General features: G+C 38.3%; 1 protein-coding gene and 1 pseudogene across 1 annotated transcript; one reads left to right on the top strand and one right to left on the bottom strand.

Moving 5' to 3' along the window:
* The first annotated feature begins 549 nt into the window (after nt 1–549).
* LOC104601993 (Tetratricopeptide repeat (TPR)-like superfamily protein) lies at nt 550–24,101 on the top strand. Its single transcript, XM_010265523.3, has 6 exons — nt 550–1,066; nt 13,210–13,463; nt 22,563–22,763; nt 22,892–22,982; nt 23,083–23,353; nt 23,459–24,101. The coding sequence occupies exons 1-6, from the start codon at nt 786–788 to the stop codon at nt 23,792–23,794; spliced, it is 1,434 nt and encodes a 477-aa protein (XP_010263825.1). The 5' UTR covers nt 550–785; the 3' UTR covers nt 23,795–24,101.
* On the bottom strand, nt 10,982–13,065 carry LOC148791085 (2-alkenal reductase (NADP(+)-dependent)-like; annotated as a pseudogene).

Raw genomic sequence — 24,101 nt, 5'->3', positions numbered from 1 at the left:
CACTTACCATAAATAGTAATTTACTTATTTCACTATTAACAAAGAACAAATATTTAAATTTAATTACAAATTAATAATAATTTATTAACAATAATTATAGTTTAGTTAACATTAGTTATCGCACCGGGCCTTTCTAGTAATAAATATGCAATACATATATATTTATAACATATAAAATACTAGTTATTATTTAAAATATAATATTTTACATGTATTTATAGTTTTTTATTATATTTATTTATATAATATAAATATAAAAACCAACAAATCGAATTGATGGTTAACAAAACCAATCAACCGATCGACTTTGATTTGGTTTAAATTACCGGTTTTCTAAAAATCGATAGTTCCAGTTTCCAAAGTAAAAGCACACTTTGAGCTCAGGATATTAACCCTAAAAAATGATTACCCCATCAGACAGACAACCGAGGTCTCCAGAAATTGGGATAGAAGTTAAAAAACCAACTAGTTTTACTAAACTGGGGCCGGTTCAGGTTCTCCGGTTGGCTGACTTTTAGAGACTGGACAAACTGGCCTTCGGTTCTCCGACCGGATTGGTCGGTTATATGAAGTTCTGAAGTCTTAACACTTGAATTAAACCCGCTTATACATTTATCAGACCGCATCATTCAATCAAAGCCGTTCATATTTTCCCGTTCCTCCTCAAAATTCCCCTCCAAAATTTCAACTGAGTTCGTTTATTTATTTACTTTTCGTTTTCCGCCACAAGGGTTTTGAAGTGAAGAGTCCGAACGTTCCTTTTCCTTACTTGTATACGAGCTTCAATGACCGAAGAAGCCCTAAGAAAGGAGCCAGAAATCAAATCCATGGAGGCGGAAGATAACCTGGCTGCAAAGAATGACGAAACTCCGGCTGAACCGCAAGAAGCACCCATTGATGAAGGAAGTAAAGAATCTTCCAGTGGAAAAGAAGATTCCTGTCCTCCTCAAGATTCTGATAAAACACTAGAATACGCTTTGGAACTAATGGAGAGAGGATCGGAGGCAGTTAAAGAAGGTGATTACGCCGAGGCTGCCGAATGTTTCAGCCGTGCTGTTGAAATCAGGTTAGGGTTTACTTTTATTTCTTTTTTAATCGAGTTTATATGATTGTTTTTCCTATAATTGTATTAGTTTCTTCGTTTGCTGAGGCTAAATTTATCAACGTGCCATGTTTATTTAATATTTACTGCTCATTTTGTACTCTTAATTTGTTTCATGCACTTCATCCACAAATGCACAGAATACGGTGCTTTCTGTGGTTTATTTCTTTCCATTTTCCATTTCATTTATTTGGGCATCTATTTTGTTTAGGTTTTACTTGCGGACATTAGTTCTAGGTTTGAGAAATAATATTATCTTAGAGCAGTATATATGTTTTTTTAAGGCAATGAGGAATAAAAAACGACTAACAAAGCCTAGGGAAAGGCACTCCCTACTAATAAAATATAATATAATTCCCAAAGGGCGCTATCCACATAAGATAGACTTCTTTTGTGATTTTTATTCCCTCTCGATGGGTGTGGTTGTAGACAATGTTAAGATTGTGATCACGAGCTAATTGTTTGCAATCTTCTTCCATCGCACTGCACCTCCTTGAAGTTCTCTCTGAATCCTTAAGTGCTTGAATTATTATCTTTGAATCTCCTTCAATGATGATCAATCTTGAGCTGAGTTAGGAAGCTATTTTTTGGGCTTCTTAGGAAGCTATCGTTTCCACAATTTTAACCTTTGCATCACCAATCCTACCCATGATGGCTTTTGTGAATTCACCTTTATGATTCCTAGCAATGCACCCAATAACACAATTACCACTTGTCATGGTAGTGGCATGAAAATTAATTTTTATTTGATTATCCTTTAGGGGAGATCCATTTTATCCACTTAATACTTTTGGGATGAATTCTTTCCCTGATTAAATGAACTTTATTTGCCTCTTGGTATTCTATTAGATAAACCGGAGCTTTTTGGACAGTGTTAGGTGGTTTACATTCTCTATTTTTAAAAATCTTTTTGTTTCCTTTCTTCCATATATACCATACAAGCAAGCTTATTTTCTACTAATGTAAGCAGTGATTTAAAAGGTGTGCCTCAGGCGTGCCTAGGTGCACAGGAGAGGTGCATTTTAAGGTAAGTGCCTTGCCCAGGTCCTAGGTGCAGCCCTTTCAAAAGGCGCACGCTTGGTGTGCCTTGTGCCTTAGCCCAGGTGCACGCCTTTTGAAAATTTGATGCTTTTCTTTTTATTTTTCTTTTTTTGAGTCTAACAGCTAGGCCAGGGGTGGAGCCCTCGGACCCCCGTGCCATGCTCCTCGAGGCAAGCCCGAACAAGCCCATGTTGGGGTCTTAAATTCTTAGTTCTCACACAAAAAATAATGATTTTATAATTTTAATTACTCTCACCGAAGCTTCGAGAACCCCCTATTTGGTAATGTTGTTCATTCATTCATCCTACTAATATCTTCTTAGAAAGCAATTAAAATTATAAAATCATTAATTTTTTGTGTGAGAACTAAGAATTTAGGGCCCTAAAATGGGCTTGTTTGGGCTTTCCTCGAGGGGCGTGGCACAAAGGCGGCTCGTAGAATCTGGAATGTAATATGTCACGTTAGCTACTTGAAGTAATGTAATTGAGAAAAAAAGAGATTGTAGGTTTTATATGCTTGAAATGTTTTACATGTTTGATTTTATTTTTAAATTCTTATTTGAATATGATTTACATGTTATGTTTATGTATTTTAATTTTAGATAATAGGTTTTTTAAAACATTTATTTTAAAATTTAAGTTTATATTTTTTTAATATTATATTTAATAATTCTTTTGATTTCTTTGCATTTTTTTTGAAATTTTAGCATTTTTTATAATTTTTGTGCCTTGCTTAAAAAAGGCGCGTGCCTCGCCTTGCACCTTGCGCCTCAGGCGTAAATCTACCCCTGTGCCTTTTTTGCTCCTTGCGCTTTTAAAACACTGGATGTAAGTCAAAAAATTTTCCCAATCTTGTCATCTATCATCTCATTCTACCAATCTAATAGAGATTGACTATTATTCCCTTTTTGGTCTAGGGATGAAGTCTTCAACTAACATCCATATTTGCCGGTTAGTGGCAATTCAAAAAAATGTGATTGGTGTATTCTAAATCACCACAAAAGGGAAGTCTAGGCTACAATTTAGCCTTGTAAAAGTATGGATTTATAAAAGACCATGGACTTAGTTGACTTGACTTGAACCTGAACCAAGCTGGCCTGTTCCAACCCAAGATAACAAACCAAGCCAAGCCTTAACTAGTGGCTGACAGATAACCACTTATTGCTGGCTTAGCATTCTAGAACGTTCATTAACAAGAAAAGTAAAAAAAAAAAAAGAATATATAAAGGGGCCCCATGTCCGAATAGGGAATTCTCCCCTCACCCCCAAACTCAGGTCCTCTCCCCCCTGTCTTTCATTCTCCATCGACTGAACAACATACCCAACATTGCCTCTCTCTCCTCATTGACTTGGCAATTGACTCAACATCATTCGGAATTCCACCACTGGACATCTACAACAGCTTGATCCCTCGTCAGGGTATGTAGTGTAGCCCCTTTGGGGGTTCGTCCAATCTCCTTTCCCTCCCCTCTTCTTCCCCCCTTTCGGTTCGCTTGCTGTCATTTACCTTAGACTTTTGAAGGTTCGACCACTGCTTAGAGTTCACTACGCTCACAAACCCTTTATCATGAAGTCTTTTTTTGTAGGTATTTTGCCTCTTAACATTAATTGAACGAATATTTTCAATTTTGGAGGACATTGGATCTTGTCTATGATTTTAGTTGCTTTCACTAGACTCATGTCCACTTCACCTTCTTCATTAGTGGAGGTGTAAGTCGATTTTAGAGAGAACAAGCCTGAAGGGCTGACCCCTTTCCAAACTATTTCATCTTCTCCAAAATTGGGATGTGAATAAATGGAATTTTCTGAGCATTCTTATTAGGCAGCATCTTCCTTTTTTTTTGTGAGGAAGGTAAAGTGTAATGTATAAATATGAAAAGTATGTACGGTCTTGTACAATGAGATTCTGTACAAGTATACTCGGAATTAGGCCCCCCAAAAAAGTCCACCCTCAAACAAGTGAATTTGGATTATGTCCTCACATAATCTGTTCTCACACTGTCCTCACAGCCTTTAAAGCTATGCATTGGGAATATCTTCCTCTGAATAGAAATGTACAATACAAGTATGGAGATGTTCCCAATGCATGGCTTCAATGGCTGTGAGGACGCAATCCGCTCTCCAAACAAGCTGCAGAAAAAAGAAAGGGTCCAAATTTGGGAATCCCCCTTTGACGGTTCTAAGAAGACCTTTTGATATACCTGAAAACAGAGACCACACCAACTCTATCCCAGAATCTCTGAGACCTCGTCTGAAACCTAAATCCCAATTAAGCTGAGGTCCTGAACCAACAGAAGAAACTAAAGATGAGGTAGTTAAGTTTTTGTACCTAGAAAGTGAGAACAAGGAAGGGAATTGATCCTTAAGTGGTGTCTCCCCAGTGGTTTAAAAGGTGCACCTAGGTACATAGTCGAGGTGCATTTTAGGGTAGGCACCTCGCCTAGGTCCTAGGCAACCCATTCAAAAGGCGCACACTTGGTGCGCTTGGTGCGCCTTAGCCCAGGCATGCGCCTTTTGAAAATTTGACGCTTTTTTCTTTCTTCGAGTCTAGCGGTTGGGTCGGGGCCTCTGTCCCCAAACTCTCGTGCCACGCCCCTCGAGGCAAGCCCAAAATCGCGAGCGAATCGGAGCTTCAAGAACCCCTAATTTGGTAATGCTGTCCATTCATTCATTCTAATAAATATCTTCTTAAAAGTAATTGAAACTATAAAATCATTATTTTTTGTGTGAAAACTAAGAATTTAAGACCCTAACATGGACTTGTTTGGGCTTGCCTCGAGGGGCATGCCACAAAGGCAGCTCATAGAATTAGGAATGTAATATGTCACATTAGCTACTTGATATAATTGAGAAAAAAAGAGATTGTGGGTTTTATATGCTTGTAAATGTTTTAAATTGTGCACCTTGCCACAAAAAGGCATGCACCTCACCTTGCGCCTTGCGCCTTGCGCCTTGCGCTCTAGGTGCCAAATGGCCCTTGTGCCTTTTTTGTGCCTTTCGCTTTTAAAACACTAGTCTCCCCCACCCACACATGTTCCCAAAACTTTACCATATTTCCAGAACACAAATTATACCTGACAAAGGGTAGAAAACAAGGAAGAATGGCATGGATGGCTTTCCAAGGTGCTTTTGCTGATTCTCTAGCCGAAATTCCTGCCTCCCAGCCATCTACCATCAGCCTGTGTATGCTCTTAATCACTTTTGTCCATAGTTTGTCTTGATCCACTGGAAATCTCCATAACCACTTACCCAACAAGGCTGTATTCCTCTTTTGAATGTTCCCAATTCCTAGACCCCCTAGCTCCTTACTTTTAATCACCATTTCCCATCTCACCCTATGATCCCTCTTTTCCTCTCCTAGTTCCCATAAGAAATCCCTCATTATCTTCTCCAACCTTCTACAAATCCCCGCAAGCATCCTAAAGACCGAAAGAAAGTAAACTGGCAGATTTGCTAAAGTTGATTTGATCAATGTAATTCTGCCACCCATCGAGAGATAATTCTTTTTCCAGGAGGCAAGCCTTTTTAAGAATCTATCCACCACTGGGTTCCAAAAATTCATGCTTCTAGGGTTACCCCCAAAGGTAAACCCAAATAATTCATAGGCCACTGACATACCTCACACCCCAATATTATTGCACATTCAATTACTTCATCTTCCATGTTGATACTTGCAACACAAGTCTTATTGAAGTTAACTTTCAGATTTGTCGTTTTCTCAAGGACTTGCATCACCTCCTTCATATTCCTCACCCAATTTAGATCACCTCCCTCACAGAATAGGATAATATCATTAGCAAATTGCAGATGAGTAATAGGCACTCTTTCTCTTCCTACTCTCCAACCTCTCACCAAACCCCTTAAATATGCTCTTTGGAAAAGAATTCCTAGCACTTAGGCTACTAATGTGAATAAGAAGGGAGGGTCCCCCTGTCTCATACCTCTGATGGCTGGAAAGTGGTCAACCACTGTGCCATTAACCAAGAGTCAATAATGACATGTACTAATGCATCCCTTAATCCACTAACACCACCTATCTCCAAAGCTAAAATTCCTCATCACTTCCAGTAAGAAATCCTAGTCCACTAGATCATAAGCTTTCTCTAAATTGAGCTTGCAAATCAAGCCTTTTTTTCCAGATCTCTTTAGCTCCTCCACACTCTCATTGGCAATAAGGATTTGGTCCATGATCTGCCTATCCTTAACAAAGGCCCCTTGATTTAAGGATATAATAGAAGGGAGCACTGATCTAATTCTTCTTGATAACACCATAGCAATAGTTTTATAAAGGTTGTGAACAGGACTAATGGGTTTAAAATCCTTAGGTTGTATTGCTCCTGCTTTCTTTGGAATCAAAACGATGAAGGTAGAATTTAATCCTGGGTTAATTACTCCTCTGTTAAAAAATTCATCAAACACCTTTTGGATATCCTCCTTCAAAATGTCCCAACAGTCTTGGTAGAAAGCCATAGTAAAGCCATTTGGACTTGGTGCTTTAGATTTATCCATCGATAAAACTGCTTCCTTTATTTCCTCCAAGTCAAACTTTCTTTCTAACCACCTTTTTTGATCATCCTTAACTCTTGGCCACTCCAACCCTTCCACACAAAGTCTTCCAGAGAGTGGTTTTCTAAATATCGACTTGAAATGGTTAACAAGGGCACTAGCAATTTTAATTTGTTGATCAATAGTCTCCCCTTCAACTTCCAATTTAGATATGAAAATTTTCCTCCTGTCATTGGCTAAGGCATGGAAGAATTTTGTGTTTCTATTCCCCTTCCTTTAACCATATTTGCCTAGATTTCTGCCTCGAGGTGATCTCTTCTTTGAAAAGGATATCCTCCAATTCCGTTCTCAGCCTCCTTCTCTCTCTGGCTTTTATCTTTCTCCAAAGAGTTCATTTTCTTTTTATCCAACATCTCAATATTGTCAATTACCTCTTGTTTTTTCTCTTCTAGTCTCCCAAATTGTTGTGCATTCCAAATCTTGATTCTTGCTTTCAACTCTTTAATCTTATGCTGAAATTTCATACCCTTCCACTGATTGCTAGTGTTGATCTCTATCCACCAATCCGTTACCTTTTCTCTAAACCCTTGGTGACTAAGCACATGTTTTCAAACCGAAACGGGGCTGGGCTATTTCCTCTTAACTCAACCTTGGATAAGGAGACATGCCAGTGATTAGAGGTTAACCTAGGTAGAGCCATTGAGACCAACCCTCCCTAGTGGGCTTCCCAATCCACTATAAATAAAAATCTATCGAGCTTAGAGCAAATTGGGTTTGATTGCATATTAGACCCGGTGAAGAGCATAACCAGGCTTGGCCGCAACAGAAGACCTGTTTTGCTTTGTTGAAGATGATGATAGACCCAAGGTTTTGTCCCCTGTAACATTCCTTTTACTTCCTCCCATGTGATTATTTAATGAGTCGCATGGGACAGACTTCTTTTACCCCATGTCCCAATCCGACATCTTTAATGGATCGGACCTAACCACCTCTTGTGTAACCAAGACACCTGTTGGTCAACAACCTGGATCCGACTTGTGTCTAGACCGAACCACTTTTTTAAAAGACTTTTTCTTCTCTCCTCTTGGGGCTAATTCAATTTTATTTGAAAAGTTTCTTATTTTAGTAGCTCCCTTTTTTTGGTCAGCCGAAAGAAACTGTTCCCCTACCCCTTCCGTCTTTTCTTTTCTTTCCTCCATTCTCCTATTGGCACTTGGGAACCACCTTTCCAGCTCAACTTCTTCTTCCAGCTCTCGACTTCCCTGCCACAATGTCGCTTTGACTGTCATTGCAAGCCACAGTCTCCACCAACTGCCTTCCACCAAGAGCTCTCATGAACGAGGAATCAAGTGTTGCTTCACCCCGACCATCCTCATCTTCACAGCGAAGAGGTTATCGAAGTTGTAACCTTTGAGTTTGTCTCCTAGGGCTGTTACAACTTTTTCCAACACTTCCCCCTTCCAGATATTAAACGATAGGTCTGCCACTTTCACAACTACTCTTTGGTCATTGATTTCTATCTCGTTACAAGACATATTCCACCGCTCGAACAGTGCCAAACCTTCCCGTTTTTTCACTGCTGCAAGTTCCATCGCCTCATCTCCGACGTCCACTATAGCCTTGTTTTCGCAAAACGGGAGTAACACAACTGTTGCTTTGATGTGGAGCTCTTTCTTCACTGTCTCTAGAACCTCCTGCCAGTCGTTCACCTTTTTCTGAAGGGTGACTACATATCTATAGGCTCAGCTTCCTTTCTCTACCTCCACTGCTAGTTTGGTTGTATTCTGTGAGCTCGTGACTACCAAAGAGACATTTTCTTTTTCGATAGGGTCTGAGTTCCTAGTTTCAACGGTTTGGCCTTGTTCTTCTTCCACAGTTTCCACTTTACCGCCATCCTTGAAACCCTCTTTGATGAGCATCAAATAGTTTTGCAGGGACTCTGTGAACATCTTCCACCCCCTACTATCCTTGCCTTCTGGCAAGCATAACATTTGTTTTCTCCCTCCTTGAAACACTTCTATAATTGTAACGAACCACCCCTTTTGGTTCCATTTGAGGACTGCTTCATATTGCCGGTCCAAGGACGACATCGAACTTCTCCACCCTTGTTTCTTCACTGATAGTGTATCTCCATCAACAAAACCTTGTAGCCATTGCATGGCTTCTCCAACCAAGAAAACCGTAGCCATTCTCTCCTCCCTTATCTGCAGAGACCATTGTCCTTTGATTCTTTGTTCTTCCAAGACGAACTTTTTAGCTTCAATCTTCAACTCTCGTCTCCACTTGGTTGCAGTCACGAATCTTCCCGTCTCTGCTATTGGTTTCAACCTTTCTTCAGAACCCTTCCCCGCACCAGTAATCCTTCCAAAAAAGCAACATATAAAACATTTTCAAGCATGTAAAACCCACAATCTCTTTTTTTTTCCTCAATTGCATTACTTCAAATGGCTAATGTGATGTAAAACATCTTTCATTCTTGATTCAATGAGCCACCTTTGTACCAAGCCCTTTGAGGCAAGCCCAAACAAATCCATGTCAGGGTCTTAAATTCTTATTCTTTATACAAAAATAAATGATTTTATAATGCAATGGTCTTTTAAGAAGATATTTTACTAGGATGAATGAATGAACAACATTAGCAAATAGGAGGTTTCTTGAGGGGCTTGGTCAGGGGTTTGGGGGTGGAGCCCTTGGCCCAGCCATTAGGTTCAAAAAGGAACAAAAGGAGCAAAAAAATTAAAAAAGGTGCACACCTGGGCTGAAGTGCAAGGTGCACCAGGTGGACTAGGTGCACCCCTTTTGAAAGTGTTGCACCTAGGACCTAGGTGAGGTGTGCCTTTTAAATCATTGCCTGGCCCTTTGTTTCAGATATTTGCATTTGGTTTTTCTCTTTGTTTGGTTGTAGGTGGACCCCCCACTGGATGTACAAAGCTTGTGATACGTGTGCTGGGAGAACTCATCCCTAAAAGCTAGTTGTTAGAGGGAGGGAATCCAAGCACATATATACCACAGAACAATATTCCGTACTACCGATGTCGGATATCTCACATTAGCCTCCCATACTACCAATGTGTGACAAATGGATCGTAACATTCCAGCACGCAGGCTGGCTTTGCACTAGTCCACCTAGTCTTGACCGAGCACTGGAATACCGATGTCACCACCTGTGCCACACAATTGCAACTGGGAGGCATGGTGTAGGCTCTGATACCATTTGATATGTGCCTTTGGAGAACTCACCCTTAAAAACTAACTGTTAGAGGGAGGGAACCCAAGCACATAATATACCACACAACAATATCCCACAATACTGATGTGGGATATCTCACATTAGCATCCCATACTACCAACGTGCGACAAATGGATTGTAACAGCTTTTTTGCCTCATCTTTCTTCAAATTGACAAAGAAGAAGGGTAGAACTCTATGGAGGTGTGTTTGGACCTGCTATTTTCTGGACAGTTTGGGAAGAAAGGAACTCAAGAACTTTTTCTAACAAGGAAAGGAGTAAGGAGACCATTACTGAGGCAGTTATTATTAGAGTGGTGCAGTGGGTGTAAATGTGTAATCTCTGGAATTATTTGAAGGTATGCCCACAGATATGATCAAAAGGAATTGGAAGGATGTGGCTGATTCAGCCCCTGCAAAGACCAAAATTACTCCCCTTTGGTCTCCACCAGCCCCTGGGTTCATTAAACTGAACTTTGATGGCAGTAGTGAAGATAACCCAGGGCCTTCTGGTATAGGTGGACTGGTGGAGCCTTTAGAAATGAAGAAGGCAAAGCCATTGCTCTATTTTCTGGTCCTATTGGTGTTTGTGACTCACTTCGGGCTGAGATCTTGGCAGTGATGGAGGCTATGAAGAAGGCTAAGGAGTTGAACTGTCGCAAACTTATTGTTGAAGGGGATTCAAAACTGGTAACTGGCTGGCTGTGAAAAGAAGATAGTGGTCTATGGAAGTATGTTAATGAAAGAAGATTGTTCAATCAGTTAGCACAAGGTTTGGATATCCAGATACAGTGGGTAAAGAGAAGTGCCAACTCCTTTGCAGAAACTCTTGCTAAGCAAGGGGTGGGAAGGGAACAAATGTTTTGGGCTATGTTGTAAATTGTTTGCTATTTTCCCTAGGGGAGGGTTAAAAGGGTTTACCTCTCCCCTTCTTTGTACTCATTTCTCTAATTATTAATGAAACTTTTCTGTTATTCATAAAAAAATCTTCACTATAAAATTTGGAGTAAAACAAACATATTGTAGATTGAAAGTTTTATACTTCCTGTAGTGAGAGAAAATTAAACCAACCAACCATGGAGGGTGAAGACTCATGCAGTGACTGATTATTCATGAGTAACCACAACTTGTTTTTCAACATTGTGCCTGGTGAAGAGTCCTATCAGAGATGTAGGCCTGCTCTCAAGACCTTCAACTGTTACTTCTACATAGACAATTTTCCTTCTCTGATATATGGGAGAATAAACTCCATAAACTTTGGATAGAGGGGATAATAGTCAAAGACTAGGAATCCTTCCAGGCGGATCTGTTTGATGATAAGACAAAACAAATTGTGAAATCCCTCAGGCTTTTCTAGGTTATATTGGGAGATAATCCCACATGCAGCATGTGGCCGTGAAGTCTCATGTTGAGGAGAACTGCATCAAGCATCTTACCTCTTATGTTCTCAAAGTATATGTCAGTGCCTTCAGGAAAATACCTAATCAGACCAAATCTTGTTCTTCAATAAATCAACCTTTTCCTTGGTTCCAGTACTTCCAACCACAAAGAAACCCATTAGCATGGCAAACTATCCAACAAGCTGGCCAACTGCACCTGATGCCGCTGATATGATTACATACTCCTTTCTTAGGAGAGTAAACCTTGTAAAAACCAGTATAAGCAGTCATTCCAGGCATACAAAGAATTCCAGTGCAATAAGAAAAAGGACAGTGTGGTGAATTTTAAACGGAGATTCTGGCATTGTGATGAGGCTGTACTCTTCCCATCCAGTTAATCCCAAACAAAATCACCTTCTTTGAAGGCTGGGTTATCAGAATCCAAAATATTAGACACACCAAGTCCGGTTATAGGCAGACCAGGCTCAAATAAAACAAGTAGCTTGGAGTTTTGTGCCTTGCCATTTGGATTCACATGTAGGGATCATAAGATAAGTAGAGATTATTCACCAAAGCCACCTTGGAAGTTTTGGGCACCTTCAACTGGATACTGATTTGTCAAACAGTAAAGAAAAACAGCCATGTCTGTCTCTTTTGAGAATCCAGCAACGTAGTCTCTTAGTAAAACCTGCTTGTTTTGCACCTCTTCTTTGCATTTTTACTCTGCAAATCACCTTGGTTCTGATGAGCAGGTAGTCCCAGTTAACATCATTTGGTGTAAGAATGTCCCCACATAGGTAGCTTTTTTTTTGTGTGTGTGTGGTCTGCATACTTAAACAGAATACTTAATAATGCCAATTTGGTGAGAAGAGGAGTGGTGTTAGATCCAGTCGACTGTGTACTGTGTGAAAGGCATATGGAATCTGTAGACCATTTATTGCTGCATTGCAAATTCTCTAATGAGATTTGGTCTAAATTTTGGAACCTCTTTGGGGTGAAGGGATGGAGATTGGATTCAGTCCTCACAAAACCGTCCTCACAGCCTTTTCCAGCTGTGCATTGGGAATATCTCCATACTTGTATGTTTTTATTCATGGAGAGATGTTTCCAATACACAGCTGGGAAAGGCAGTGAGGACTGAATCCAAATTTGAAGGGGTGTTGCTTGGGTTCAGTAGAGGAGTTCATGAAGAGTTGGTGGATAGAAGGGCTGTCTAAAAGGGGAAGACTGGCCTGGATTTTGATCCTGGATATGTTTTTTTTTTTTTTTTTTTTTTTGTGCTCGTGGCAAGAAAGGAATGCTAGGACAATGTTTTTGTGGCTAGCTATACACAAGTTGTTTAAAACTACAAATTGTGGTTTCTATTTTGTATATCGAAACCATTTTGTAAACCAGGGGTTGGGATCATAGTGCTGCAGGGGTAGCTTTTGTAAGTCCTGGGTACAGCAACTTGTACATGTTTTGTTATCTTTTAATATAATGCCATACTTCTTCTCAAAAAATTATTTACTAACACACTGACCTTACCATTAACTTGACTTTGATCCCCATTTATTTTGCCTAGCATTTATATCAGTCCATGGATTACATGTTTTACCATTTCCTATTTACCAACTAATATTTGTTATATTTTCCTTTTGGTTGGCAATGCCATGATATGCCCATGATGCATACTTTGGAATTTTACTGTTAAAAAATTTCTCTTTCAAATATTTTTTCATCATATCCAAAGGTTGGTCTCTTCATTTATTATTTCCATCCTAATTTCATTAGGTCATAAGAGCCATTTTCCTTATACCTCTATCCACCATTAGGAATTTGAGCCAATTATTATTTTTTAAATCTTTTTTATGGCCTCAAAAGGAATTAATAAGAGCAGGATGTATGTGGTTTGAGAAGTGTTATTTTCTCCTGATTATTTTTTTTCTTTTCTTTCTTCTTTTTTGTTGCCTTAGGGTTGCACATTATGGTGAACTTGCTCCGGAATGTGCCACTGCTTACTATAAGTATGGATGTGCTTTGTTATACAAAGCACAAGAAGAAAGTGATCCCTTAGCTACTGTTCCAAAGAAGGAGGTCGATTCCCAGCAGAATTCTAGTAGAAATGGAGTTGCTAAGGATGCAAAAAGTAGTGAATGTTCCTCATCTTCTGTTAATGATGCCAAACAAGATAGGGATTCGAATCACAATGAAGGAGATCCAGATGATGGTTAGTACCTTATTGTTTTTGACTTTTTCGTTTCTGGATGCATCTTTGGTTATGTTCCTAAAATGCTTTTACTGTTTAAAATCAGTTTCTGCCTCCCTCCATTTCTTGATTAGATTATCCAAGTTATCTGGATGTATACATTAATGAACTTGTTAGACATCACCATGCATGTTGATTCGCATGGACATGCTTCCATGGAGGAGTGGGGGGCTGGTAGGGGTCACATCCCTCTTGGAAGTTTTAAAAAACCTTTTGACATGCATTGAGGGTGATAGGAGGTGGCCCCCGTCCAGTGTTTTGTGCCTGAGGTGCAAGGCGCAAGGCGAGGTGCGTGCCTTTTTGAAGCAAGGCGCAACAATACAAAAAAATGCTAAAAAATAAAAAATGCCAAAAAATATTAAACATAATATTACTAAAAAATATAAAGTTAAATTTTAAAATAATGTTTTAAAAAACCTATTATCTAAAATTAAAATACATAAACATAAGATGTAAAGCATATTCAAATGAGAATTTAAAAATAAAACCAAACATATAAAACATTTTCAAGCATGTAAAACCTCTAATCTCTTTTTTCACTCAATTGCAGTACTTTACATAGCTAATGTAATGTAAAAAATAATACATTCTTGATTCTATGAGCCGCCTTTGTGCCACGCCCCTCGAGGCAAGCCCAAACAAGTCCACGTTTGGTAATGTTGTTCATTCATTCATCCTAATAAAATGTCTTCTTAAAAAGCAATTAAAACTATAAAATCATTATTTTTTGTGTGAAAACTAAGAATTTAAGACCTAACGTGGACTTGTTTGGGCTTGCCTTGAGGGGCATGGCATGGCACACCAGGCGTGCGCCTAGTTCCTAGGCGAGGTGCATACCCTGAAATGCACCTCGCCTGTGTGCCTGAGGCGCGCCCCCCATCCTTGGAGACACTCCCGCATCTCAAAACCTTTTGACATGCATTGTGTGCCCCGCCCCCCAAATGAAAAATTCTCTTTTCTCCCTGCTTCATGTTTAGATGATGGGCATTCACATGCATGTCGAAATTGCATATGCATTAACTATATATGTTTGTAGTTGTCTCCGTGTAGGTTTACATCATTTCTTGCTGCATGCATTTTGAAGAATTTATGTCATTCACCTACCAACTACAGTATATAATAACTGAATAACATGAATATCTCAAGCTACGCAATTTTTATTTTGCTATAAAAACACTTGAGCAATGCATACTGACATGTATAGTCTTCCAGTTTTAATCATGTTACTTAGACATATCAAATATTGATTTGCACACCCCCCAAATGAAAAATTCTCTTTTCTCCCTGCTTCATGTTTAGATGATGGTTATTCACATGCACGTCGAAAATTGCATATGCATTAACTATATATGTTTGTAGTTGTCTCCGTGTAGGTTTACATCATTTCTTGCTGCATGCATTTTGAAGAATTTATGTCATTCACCTACCAACTACAGTATATAATAACTGAATAACATGAATATCTCAAGCTACGCAATTTTTATTTTGCTATAAAAACACTTGAGCAATGCATACTGACATGTATAGTCTTCCAGTTTTAATCATGTTACTTAGACATATCAAATATTGATTTGCACACCCCCCAAATGAAAAATTCTCTTTTCTCCCTGCTTCATGTTTAGATGATGGTTATTCACATGCACGTCGAAAATTGCATATGCATTAACTATATATGTTTGTAGTTGTCTCCGTGTAGGTTTACATCATTTCTTGCTGCATGCATTTTGAAGAATTTATGTCATTCACCTACCAACTACAGTATATAATAACTGAATAACATGAATATCTCAAGCTACGCAATTTTTATTTTGCTATAAAAAACACTTGAGCAATGCATACTGACATGTATAGTCTTCCAGTTTTAATCATGTTACTTAGACATATCAAATATTGATTTGCACACCCCTATCTGACACTTAAACTTCTAAATGGAAAGGTGTGGTGCTCCATGTCAATGTTTTGAAAATTGTAGTCATATCGTAAATCATAGAGAAAGTTGAATCGAATCAAATCGAATTGTGACTTGAATCATAAATCGTAAGATTATTTATATTTTATACAAACTTGTCAAAAAAATTAAATATAGATATACTAAATGGCTAAATATAGATAGGAAAGTGATTTTACTCAAATTTTGATCTATATCTACTATATATGTACTTAAAACAATATAATTTACCACTTATACAATAGAAGCCTAAGATGATATAATTTAGTTTGACTTGAAAGTCAAACAAATCTAAATACAATGGCCCTTTAACTTAACATATGATAGAAAATATACTGAATTTCTAGTCTTGGATAATGTAAATAAGTCATTTTCTAGTAAGGGCTTTAAAAAAAAGTCTCCCATGGCAAAACTAAACATAAACTAAAAAGAAAAAAACAAAGTAGAGAACTGATTCTTAATTGAATTTATTTGAATCACAGTGAATCATAAAATCGTAAGATTTATGAATCAAATCATAGGATTCAAACAAAGATCGTAAGATTTTTGTAGAAAAGGATTCAGACATAAGATTTGAATTGAAACCCTTGGGATTCATGATTCAAGTTGTGAATCGTAAGATTTTGACAACATTGCTCCAAGTTGCCCTGCCATACCCAGGTAACATTGACTCTGATGCATCATGCATCTATTAGAGTAAATCATGAAACCTATGATTATTTATCCATTGAAAAGTATCGAAGGCTGATTTACTCGCCATAAGGCAGATTCATTAGCAAGGGCAGGGATGGCAAGGGAAAAGCTGGAATAGCAGTGTCTTGGGCCAGGTTGTAATTTGTAATAGGTTAAATTCTTTGTATTGGATTCCATGCTTATAGGAGCTACCTCTGTACTCTTGGGCCTGTTGTGACCTTGGTGAGCAATGTGGAGTTTCTATTTTGATGACATATTCCTGTTACTCAAAAAAAATATACTCACCATAAGGCCCATATACAATTTTCAAATTATAACATATTAAACTTTGGATGATATTATCAGTTAGGCTAATGTATGATGTTTTTTTCCCAATAGTTAGCAAATCTATGATGTTAGGTGGTAATAGATTTGATATGGATAGTGAGACTAGATAGGAGGCTAATCCAGAAGTTCCATTATGTGATGGACATTCTGGATTTTCCACAGGATTCACCATGTGGCTGGAATAAGTGGATTAGTGTGAAGTGAAGTATTGCTGGGTATACTGTATACTAACCATGGGCTTTAATGCGTAAATACATTAAAAGTTGAAATTCATTAGCCAACATTGACAGTGTTTTGCAAGACATAGGTTCTTATTCATCCATTTTTTTACCAATAACATCAATTTTATTATTCTGAGAAGGAAGTGGCAAGTACAGACTGTTAAAACAGTTTAATTTCATGAGAGATAAAACTTTTATCTCTCCCCACAAAACCCCAAATCCCTCACAATGAATCTCTCTCCACCCCTTGCTTAGCTAATGAATCAGCTATGGCATTTGCACTTCGCTTGACCCACCCTGTCCTTACTTCCATGTCTCTAGTTAACCATCTGAATTTCTTCCTTTCATTATTGTATCGACATTTTCACTCCCTCATCCCGTAGCCAGTTGATCACCAATTTTGAGTCTCCCTCCACACTTAGTTTGTTGATGTGCATAGTTTTCGCCCTTTTTATGCCTTGCATTACAGCCATGACTTCTGCCCTCAATGAGTCTCATTCCCCTACCGGCCCAGAATATAGTGCAATAATTCTGCCCCTTTCATCTCTAAATACACCTCCAATGCCAGAGCGACCTGGATTCCCTATGCTACTACCGTCGAAATTTAATTTAATAAAGCCCTTGTCCGGTGGGCTCCAATGATGAATTTTGACAGCCTTAACAGTGGAAGAATCCGCCACTGCCCTCCAGTTCCCCAATATATAAGTTGCTGGGTAGCCAGCTCTTATGCACCTCATAGTTCTCCCTTTCTTTTTTGGCCATGAAAATGCAGTTACATCAAACATGCTTCGTACACTCACAGGAGGAATCCACCTGCACCCAAGGTTCAAAGTACGGAAATGCAAGATGTATCGGAAAGGTAATTTTAAGAGACGTATCGAGATATGCTTTGGAAACACATAGATACGGACGAAAAATTAAGATACACAGAGTATCAGGATATAATTAGTAACCGTTAAAAAATAACAGAACTAAAATATACGTGTCTCTATATATACTAATATTTATTAGTTAATATTTTTTGAAGTCATTTATTTGTTAATTTTTATTATATATAGATTTAGATAATATTTATTATTTATACAAGTTAATATATACCTTAATTTTTAATAAATCAATATAATTTGTATTCATCTTATTATTATATAAATATTAATAATCAAATTTTAGCATTTGTTGGGAAACATCTACCAAGGCAAGAAAGATTACTTTAAGTATAAAAAACATGTTGGTTTAATAAGCAATTAAGTTGGCATAATGGTTAATTAATTATTAATATAAGCAAATGACTTGGGTTTGAAACTTGTTACCTTCGGTTTGTAATTTTTAACAAGTTATTTGACTTAAATAACATTTAATGACATATTAAATGCCGTAATTAAAGGTAACTCAAATGAGCATTTAATTAAATAATATTAGCTTTTAGTGACATCTCAAACCTAAAGGCTTAATTAAAATTGATATTAACGAGAGAGTGAAGAGATGAATTAAATTTAAATTTAAAAAAGAGAGGGAAATTAAATTCGGCTGATACATAATGCGTATCAGCCGATGCATACCTGAAACAGTCCGATATGGACAAAAAAATGCGAAACCATCTAATTATACATGTTCCGTGTATCGAAACTCTTCCGAAATGATACATATCGGCCGATACAGTCCAATACATTGCGAAATTTAAAACCTTGCCTGCACCCAAACAAAGAGAAGCACCATTCCCAAACCGAAGTAGTGAAAGAACACGAGACAAATAAGTGATATAAACTCTCACCCCCAACATAAGACACACCAATGAGGGGTTAAATACAAATTGGGTCGTTTTCTTTGAAGAAGATTAAGTGTATTAATAATCTTTCCATGTACAACTTCCCAACAAAAAGCTGCAATCCTTGGTGGGAGAGTTCTGCACCATTCCTCTTTCACAGGAAAAAAAGGCAGAATACTAGGGAAGGGCTGTAACAAAGTTTTGAGGAAAGAAGCACAAGAAAAGAGCCAGAGGTTGTACAGGTCCAGATTTGACTATCTGGTTCAGATGGATCAAGAAAAACTCCCTCCAACAGCTGTAATAGGTTAATTACACTCTGAAACTCATCTCTGATACCCCTTCAGAAACCTAAATCCCAATTAACCCCATTATTTGAAGAAGATTGAACACAGATTTTGGAAATTGGCTCATGTTTAAGACTTGAGAGGGCATGCAGTGAAGGAAATTGATCCTTAGGGGGAGGTGCCTATCCATATATGTTCCCAAAATTTTATACCATTACCATTACAAAGATTGTACCTGATGTAGGGGATGAATGTAGTTAAAATTGCACTGATAGCCTTCCAAGGTGTCTTCCAGGTTTTCCTAGGCAGTAGACCAGCATCCCATCCATTGTCCAAGAGCCCATGAATGCTCACTATCACCTTAGCCCACAATTTGTCCCTGTCCATAGGCAATCTCCATAACCACTTCCCAAGTAATGCTCAATCCTCCTTTTTTGTTCCTACACACAACCTCCCAACTTATCCTACAATTTTTCTTTTCCTCCCCTGGTTCCCACAAGAAATCCCTCATCATCTTCTCTAAGCTTTTGCAAACGCTGACTGGAGCCTTGAAAACTGACAAATAGTAGACAGGTAAGTTGGCTAGTGTTCATCCAATTCACTTTCTCATTTAGCTCATATGGCTGTATGAAGTGATTAGAAAAATATTTTAATGCTGAAATTCCTGTAATATGCAGAAATTTATAGAGAAAAAAAAAATCAATATCTCAAGATTGGAATGGAATTTCTTCCAACTGTTTCAGAGGAAGGTTTATACAAGTGAAATAAAGAAGGGGATTGGATTTGGAAGGGGTTTGAGAAGGTTTTGCACAAAACGACGAGTTCTTAAAATTAGATATTTTTGAGAATTAGGGTTTTTAGTGGATATTTTTGAAAACTGTTTAAGTGGGATGAAAAAGAACCTTAGATATGGGGGATGGCTGAATTAGATTTGGTTTTCATCAGGGTTTGGTAGGGAAGATTTAGAGATAAGTTTCCCTCTAGACAAGTGAGGTGGATGTTGAAACTTAAAGGAATGGATCGATTGAGAAGGTTTTGCTTTTGTTTGTACTTTCCCAAGTCTTTGAAGGCTGTGGGTGGCTGAGCTCAACCATGAGAATGGAGAAACCTAGGAATCTCCTAGTTTCTGTTTTTGAGTAAAGGTAAAGTATAATTGTATTAATCAACCAGTCCTTTGAAAGCTACTAACCACAAGAACACAAGCAAAAATAATCTCCCAACATTTTTTTATCAACAACACAGAAATTTTATTAAAATTAAAAAGGACAAAGATTACGACCAGAGGTTGTTAAAACTAAAACCCAATACAACCCATCACCCAGTTAAAAATGGGCCCAGTACAAATGATGTCTGTACTCCTTGCTTAGCAAGTCCATCTGCCAAACCATTTGCAGAACTTCTAACATAGCATGCCTGAATATACATCCGTGTTGACAGAAACCTGAACTGTCTGAAATAATTCCTAAATTATTTTCAGCCCTTCTCCTTTTTTTTCAGCCATCCAATGACTACCTTTGAGTCTCCTTCCACGACTAGCCTTGTGATTCCCATTTCCTTGGCGTTTTGTAACTCTGATCTTTCACCTGCAAAAAATAATCCATCTAGACTGGTATTGATTGGATGTCCCCAGAATTGAATAATATTCTCCCGAATTGTAACTGTCACCTCTTTCTGGTCTGATAATCAAAATTTTTTGAATCGACCACACACATTACCGATTGTTTTAAAGGTTTGGGTGTACCGAATGCAAAGACATTGACCCAAACAAAGTTTCTTCTCATTGAGTATCCAATCTTGGTGGGGAAACTAATTCCTTTTCCAAAACAGCTTAAGCATCTTTTTATTCAACATGGACAGGAATAAGCTAGCCATTCAGTCTCCTAACTTCATCGAAGCGTGCATATCTTGCCACTTCATTTTTGCCCACCCCAGAACATGTACCTCTTCAGGATCCAAGTTGATAAACCCACCCACCAGACATACCTCTTCAGCTTGTTTACCTCATTCACAATAACTCCTACCAATGGAGTGGTGAATAGCAAAAAGCACAGAATTTTAAAAAGGCGTTAGGCTCAGAAAATAGCAAAAAGCACAAAATTTTAAAAAGCCGCACGCCTAGGCACACCAGGCATGTGCCTTTTGATAGGGGTGCGCCTAGGACTTGATCGAGGTACATACCCTAATATGTGCCTTGCCTGTGTGCCTAGGCACTCCTGAGGCGTGCCTTTTAAATCAATGGGCCCAGGTTTGTTTTGTTTTGTTGCCTTTAGTGGAATTGTCGCTGCTTGTGCCATTCACAGGTATAAAAGAAACATTATCTGCTTCACTAGGTCCTCGGTTGCCTCCCCATTCATCAAATCCAGGACCATCAATTTTTTCACTTTAGCAGAATGCTTGCTTCCTTGTGTTGAGCAATGAAGCAAACATTACCTATGTTATGCCTATCATTGAAATTTACAAATGGTTACTTTATTAAAAATAGGCATTGGCCAAAAACGTTTTACCAGTTATTACATACACACGCTGGAAGTATGCAGAGAACCTATTTTAGTTGATTGACTTTACAATAATCTCATTTGCAAATAGCCCCTCAATTTAAATACTGAGTTTGCAAGGATGGCATTGTCCAAGCAATGTGCTTGGTTAAATAACCTTGTGTTGCAAGATGGTGTTGTCAAAGAAAGCTTGTTTTCTGCAGCTTTATTTCTGTATGATCTCATTGGATATGTAGTTAACTTCCTTTAGTGACCTAGGAATTTTCCACATGGAAAATTAATTTTGGCCCAATGGAGCCTGCAAATTCCTGTCTGAATTCTTTGTTCATTTGAAAAGTTTGAGACTGAATTACTTTGCCAAGTTCTCAAAATACTCTTTAATGTGTAATTTCCATCCTAAGGCTGCATTTGGTGGGGCTTCTTGGCTCTGAACGGGCTTTTTAAGAAGTGCTTTTCTGATAAGCGCTTCTAAAAAAGCACTTAAAAAGCACTTGGTGTAAGTTGCTTTTTCCAATGAAAAAAGTGCTTATTTGAAAACATTGCTTGGTTCAAAATGGGCCTTTTGTCAATATAAAGACAATCTTACCATCCATGTATAGACTTAAAAGACACACATAAAGACCAATTTAAGCCCATAAATTGCTTGAATAAAATGAAAAAAAATGGAGGATTCATGCTTGGTATGTCACAAAAACTGGAAGCTTTTGATTCAATAATACAGAAATTTAGAAAATGAAAAATGTATAAGGTGGAATTGTCGGAATAGCTTTTGCTTCAATATTATAACAAAAAAAAAGTGGGGTGCGGGTTTTTTATTGACCAAGGTTACTTCTGGTATTTAAAGTATAAATGGGCAAGAGCGAGATGAAAAACATATTAAGCTCTTCTTGAAAATGCAAGAAGCGAGAAGCAATAAGCTGCTCAGACTGCTTTTTCTAATGGGCTTTTTTGGATCTGCTTTTATACCAAGTACTTTTTGGGGTGGTTTTGGCTTTCTAAAACACAGTAAGTGCCAGAAGCACTTATTTTAAGCCCCATCAAACGCAACCTAAATGCTAACAGGTTGAGCAGCTTTGATCATTTGGGCAATGCTCCAATAGAAAATTGGATATAGAGTTGATGTATACAGTTGGATTGGGTGATCCAGTAATATTTTTTCTGGTAGATGGTTTTGATCAGCCTCATGATTCCTCCATGTGGCAGAAATAGGTGGGGTTAAGTAGGGAGGCTCACTAGCATCTTCTGCATATTGCATAAAGTTTGTCTACTCTCAAATTGTGAACTTTCTCATTGATGCTAATGCTAATTGATTCTTTGGGGGGAAAAGGTGCTACTGAGAAAGACCAGGGAGAAGATGATGCAGAAAGTGAAGATGAGGACCTGGCTGAAGCAGATGAAGATGAGTCAGATTTGGATCTGGCATGGAAGATGCTAGATGTTGCAAGGGCAATTGCTGAGAAGCAGCTGGGTGACACAATGGAGAAAGTGGACATATTATCAGCTCTAGGGGAGGTTTCTCTAGAGAGAGGTGCACATTCCCCTCTTTTGATTTTTAAGCTCTTAGATTTGTCTCTTTTGCCCTTAAATCAGTAAGGAGTGATTGGAAATAGCTTAGTGACATAGTGTATTGGTGTGTGCTTTTTTTCCATCCTGCAGAAGACATTGAGACTTCTATAAGTGACTATCTGAAAGCACTGTCAATTTTGGAGCGCCTGGTTGAACCGGACAACCGGCAAATTGCTGAATTGTATCCATTGATTGCTGTGCTGTTTTAATCCCCCCAGACACATGCAGTGATAATAGACAAAAAAGGGTGTTCTTTTGCTTGAATCTTAACTAATATACAGAAATTTTAGGATATGCTTGTGTTTGGAAGTTGGGTCAAAGGTTCAAGAAGCCATTCCATATTGCCAGAAGGCCATAAAGGTTTGTAAGGCTCGGGTAGAGCGGTTAATGGATGAAGTGAAGAGCTTGAAGGGAACAGAAATGACAATGGTTTCAGACATGAATCAGATGGATCAACTTTCTTCTAGTGGTTCCCACTCTGACTCTTTTGTCTCAGATAAGGAAGCTGAGATCGAGACACTTAATGGACTCTCTGGTGAGCTGGAGAAAAAGGTTAGTTTTATTCTAATTTACTAGTTAGATGTCATGAAATTTCTATTCATTATTTCATTTAAATCCTTTCAATCTTATTTTTGAGATGTTATCTGGCTATTGCAGCTTGAGGATTTGCAGCAGCAAGCATCAAATCCAACATCTCTGTTCTCAGAAATCCTTAAAATGGCTTCTGCCAAGGCAACAAGTAGTCTGAAGAGTTCAGCTGTGATGGGCTCTTCACAGCTGGGTACTTCCAATAGCGGTGGGGGTTTTGACTCTCCAACTGTTTCCACCGCTCATACAAATGGTGCTGGACCTGTTGGGGGCGTCACACATCTTGGTGTGGTAGGAAGAGGTGTGAAGCGAGCATCGGTGAACTCAAGCAGTGTGGAAGCTAGCGCTATGAAGAAGGCCTCGTTGGATTCGTCAGGGGATAAAGATGAGAGCACTGTCTCTTGACAACTTTTGATTCCAGTCCACATCTATATCCCCTAATGTAATTTAGTGGAACTTGGTATTTCCAGTCAAAACATGTTCATTTTGTCTGAAATATGGATCCTTTCCATGATGGTAAGCACTACTATGTACTAGATGATTGTTCTGTGTTTTCATAGATGAATCTTGGATGTTGTTATTCGAGTTACTGAAATATGGATCCTTTCCATGATGGTAAGCACTACTATGTACTAGATGATTGTTCTGTGTTTTCATAGATGAATCTTGGATGTTGTTATTCGAGTTAAGTTTCTTGGAAGATTTGTTTTGT

Source organism: Nelumbo nucifera, chromosome 6 (assembly GCF_055504915.1).
Source record: "Nelumbo nucifera cultivar China Antique chromosome 6, China Antique-T2T, whole genome shotgun sequence".
NCBI classification, from domain to species: domain Eukaryota; kingdom Viridiplantae; phylum Streptophyta; class Magnoliopsida; order Proteales; family Nelumbonaceae; genus Nelumbo; species Nelumbo nucifera.
This window is presented reverse-complemented; position numbering and strand designations above follow the sequence as displayed.

Coding starts and splice junctions, on each gene's coding strand:
- LOC104601993 (XM_010265523.3), top strand. CDS start 786: ATGACCGAAGAAGCCCTAAGAAAGGAGCCAGAAATCAAATCCATGGAG. Junction 1,067..13,209: donor AGCCGTGCTGTTGAAATCAG/GTTAGGGTTTAC, acceptor TTGTTGCCTTAG/GGTTGCACATTATGGTGAAC. Junction 13,464..22,562: donor TGAAGGAGATCCAGATGATG/GTTAGTACCTTA, acceptor TGGGGGGAAAAG/GTGCTACTGAGAAAGACCAG.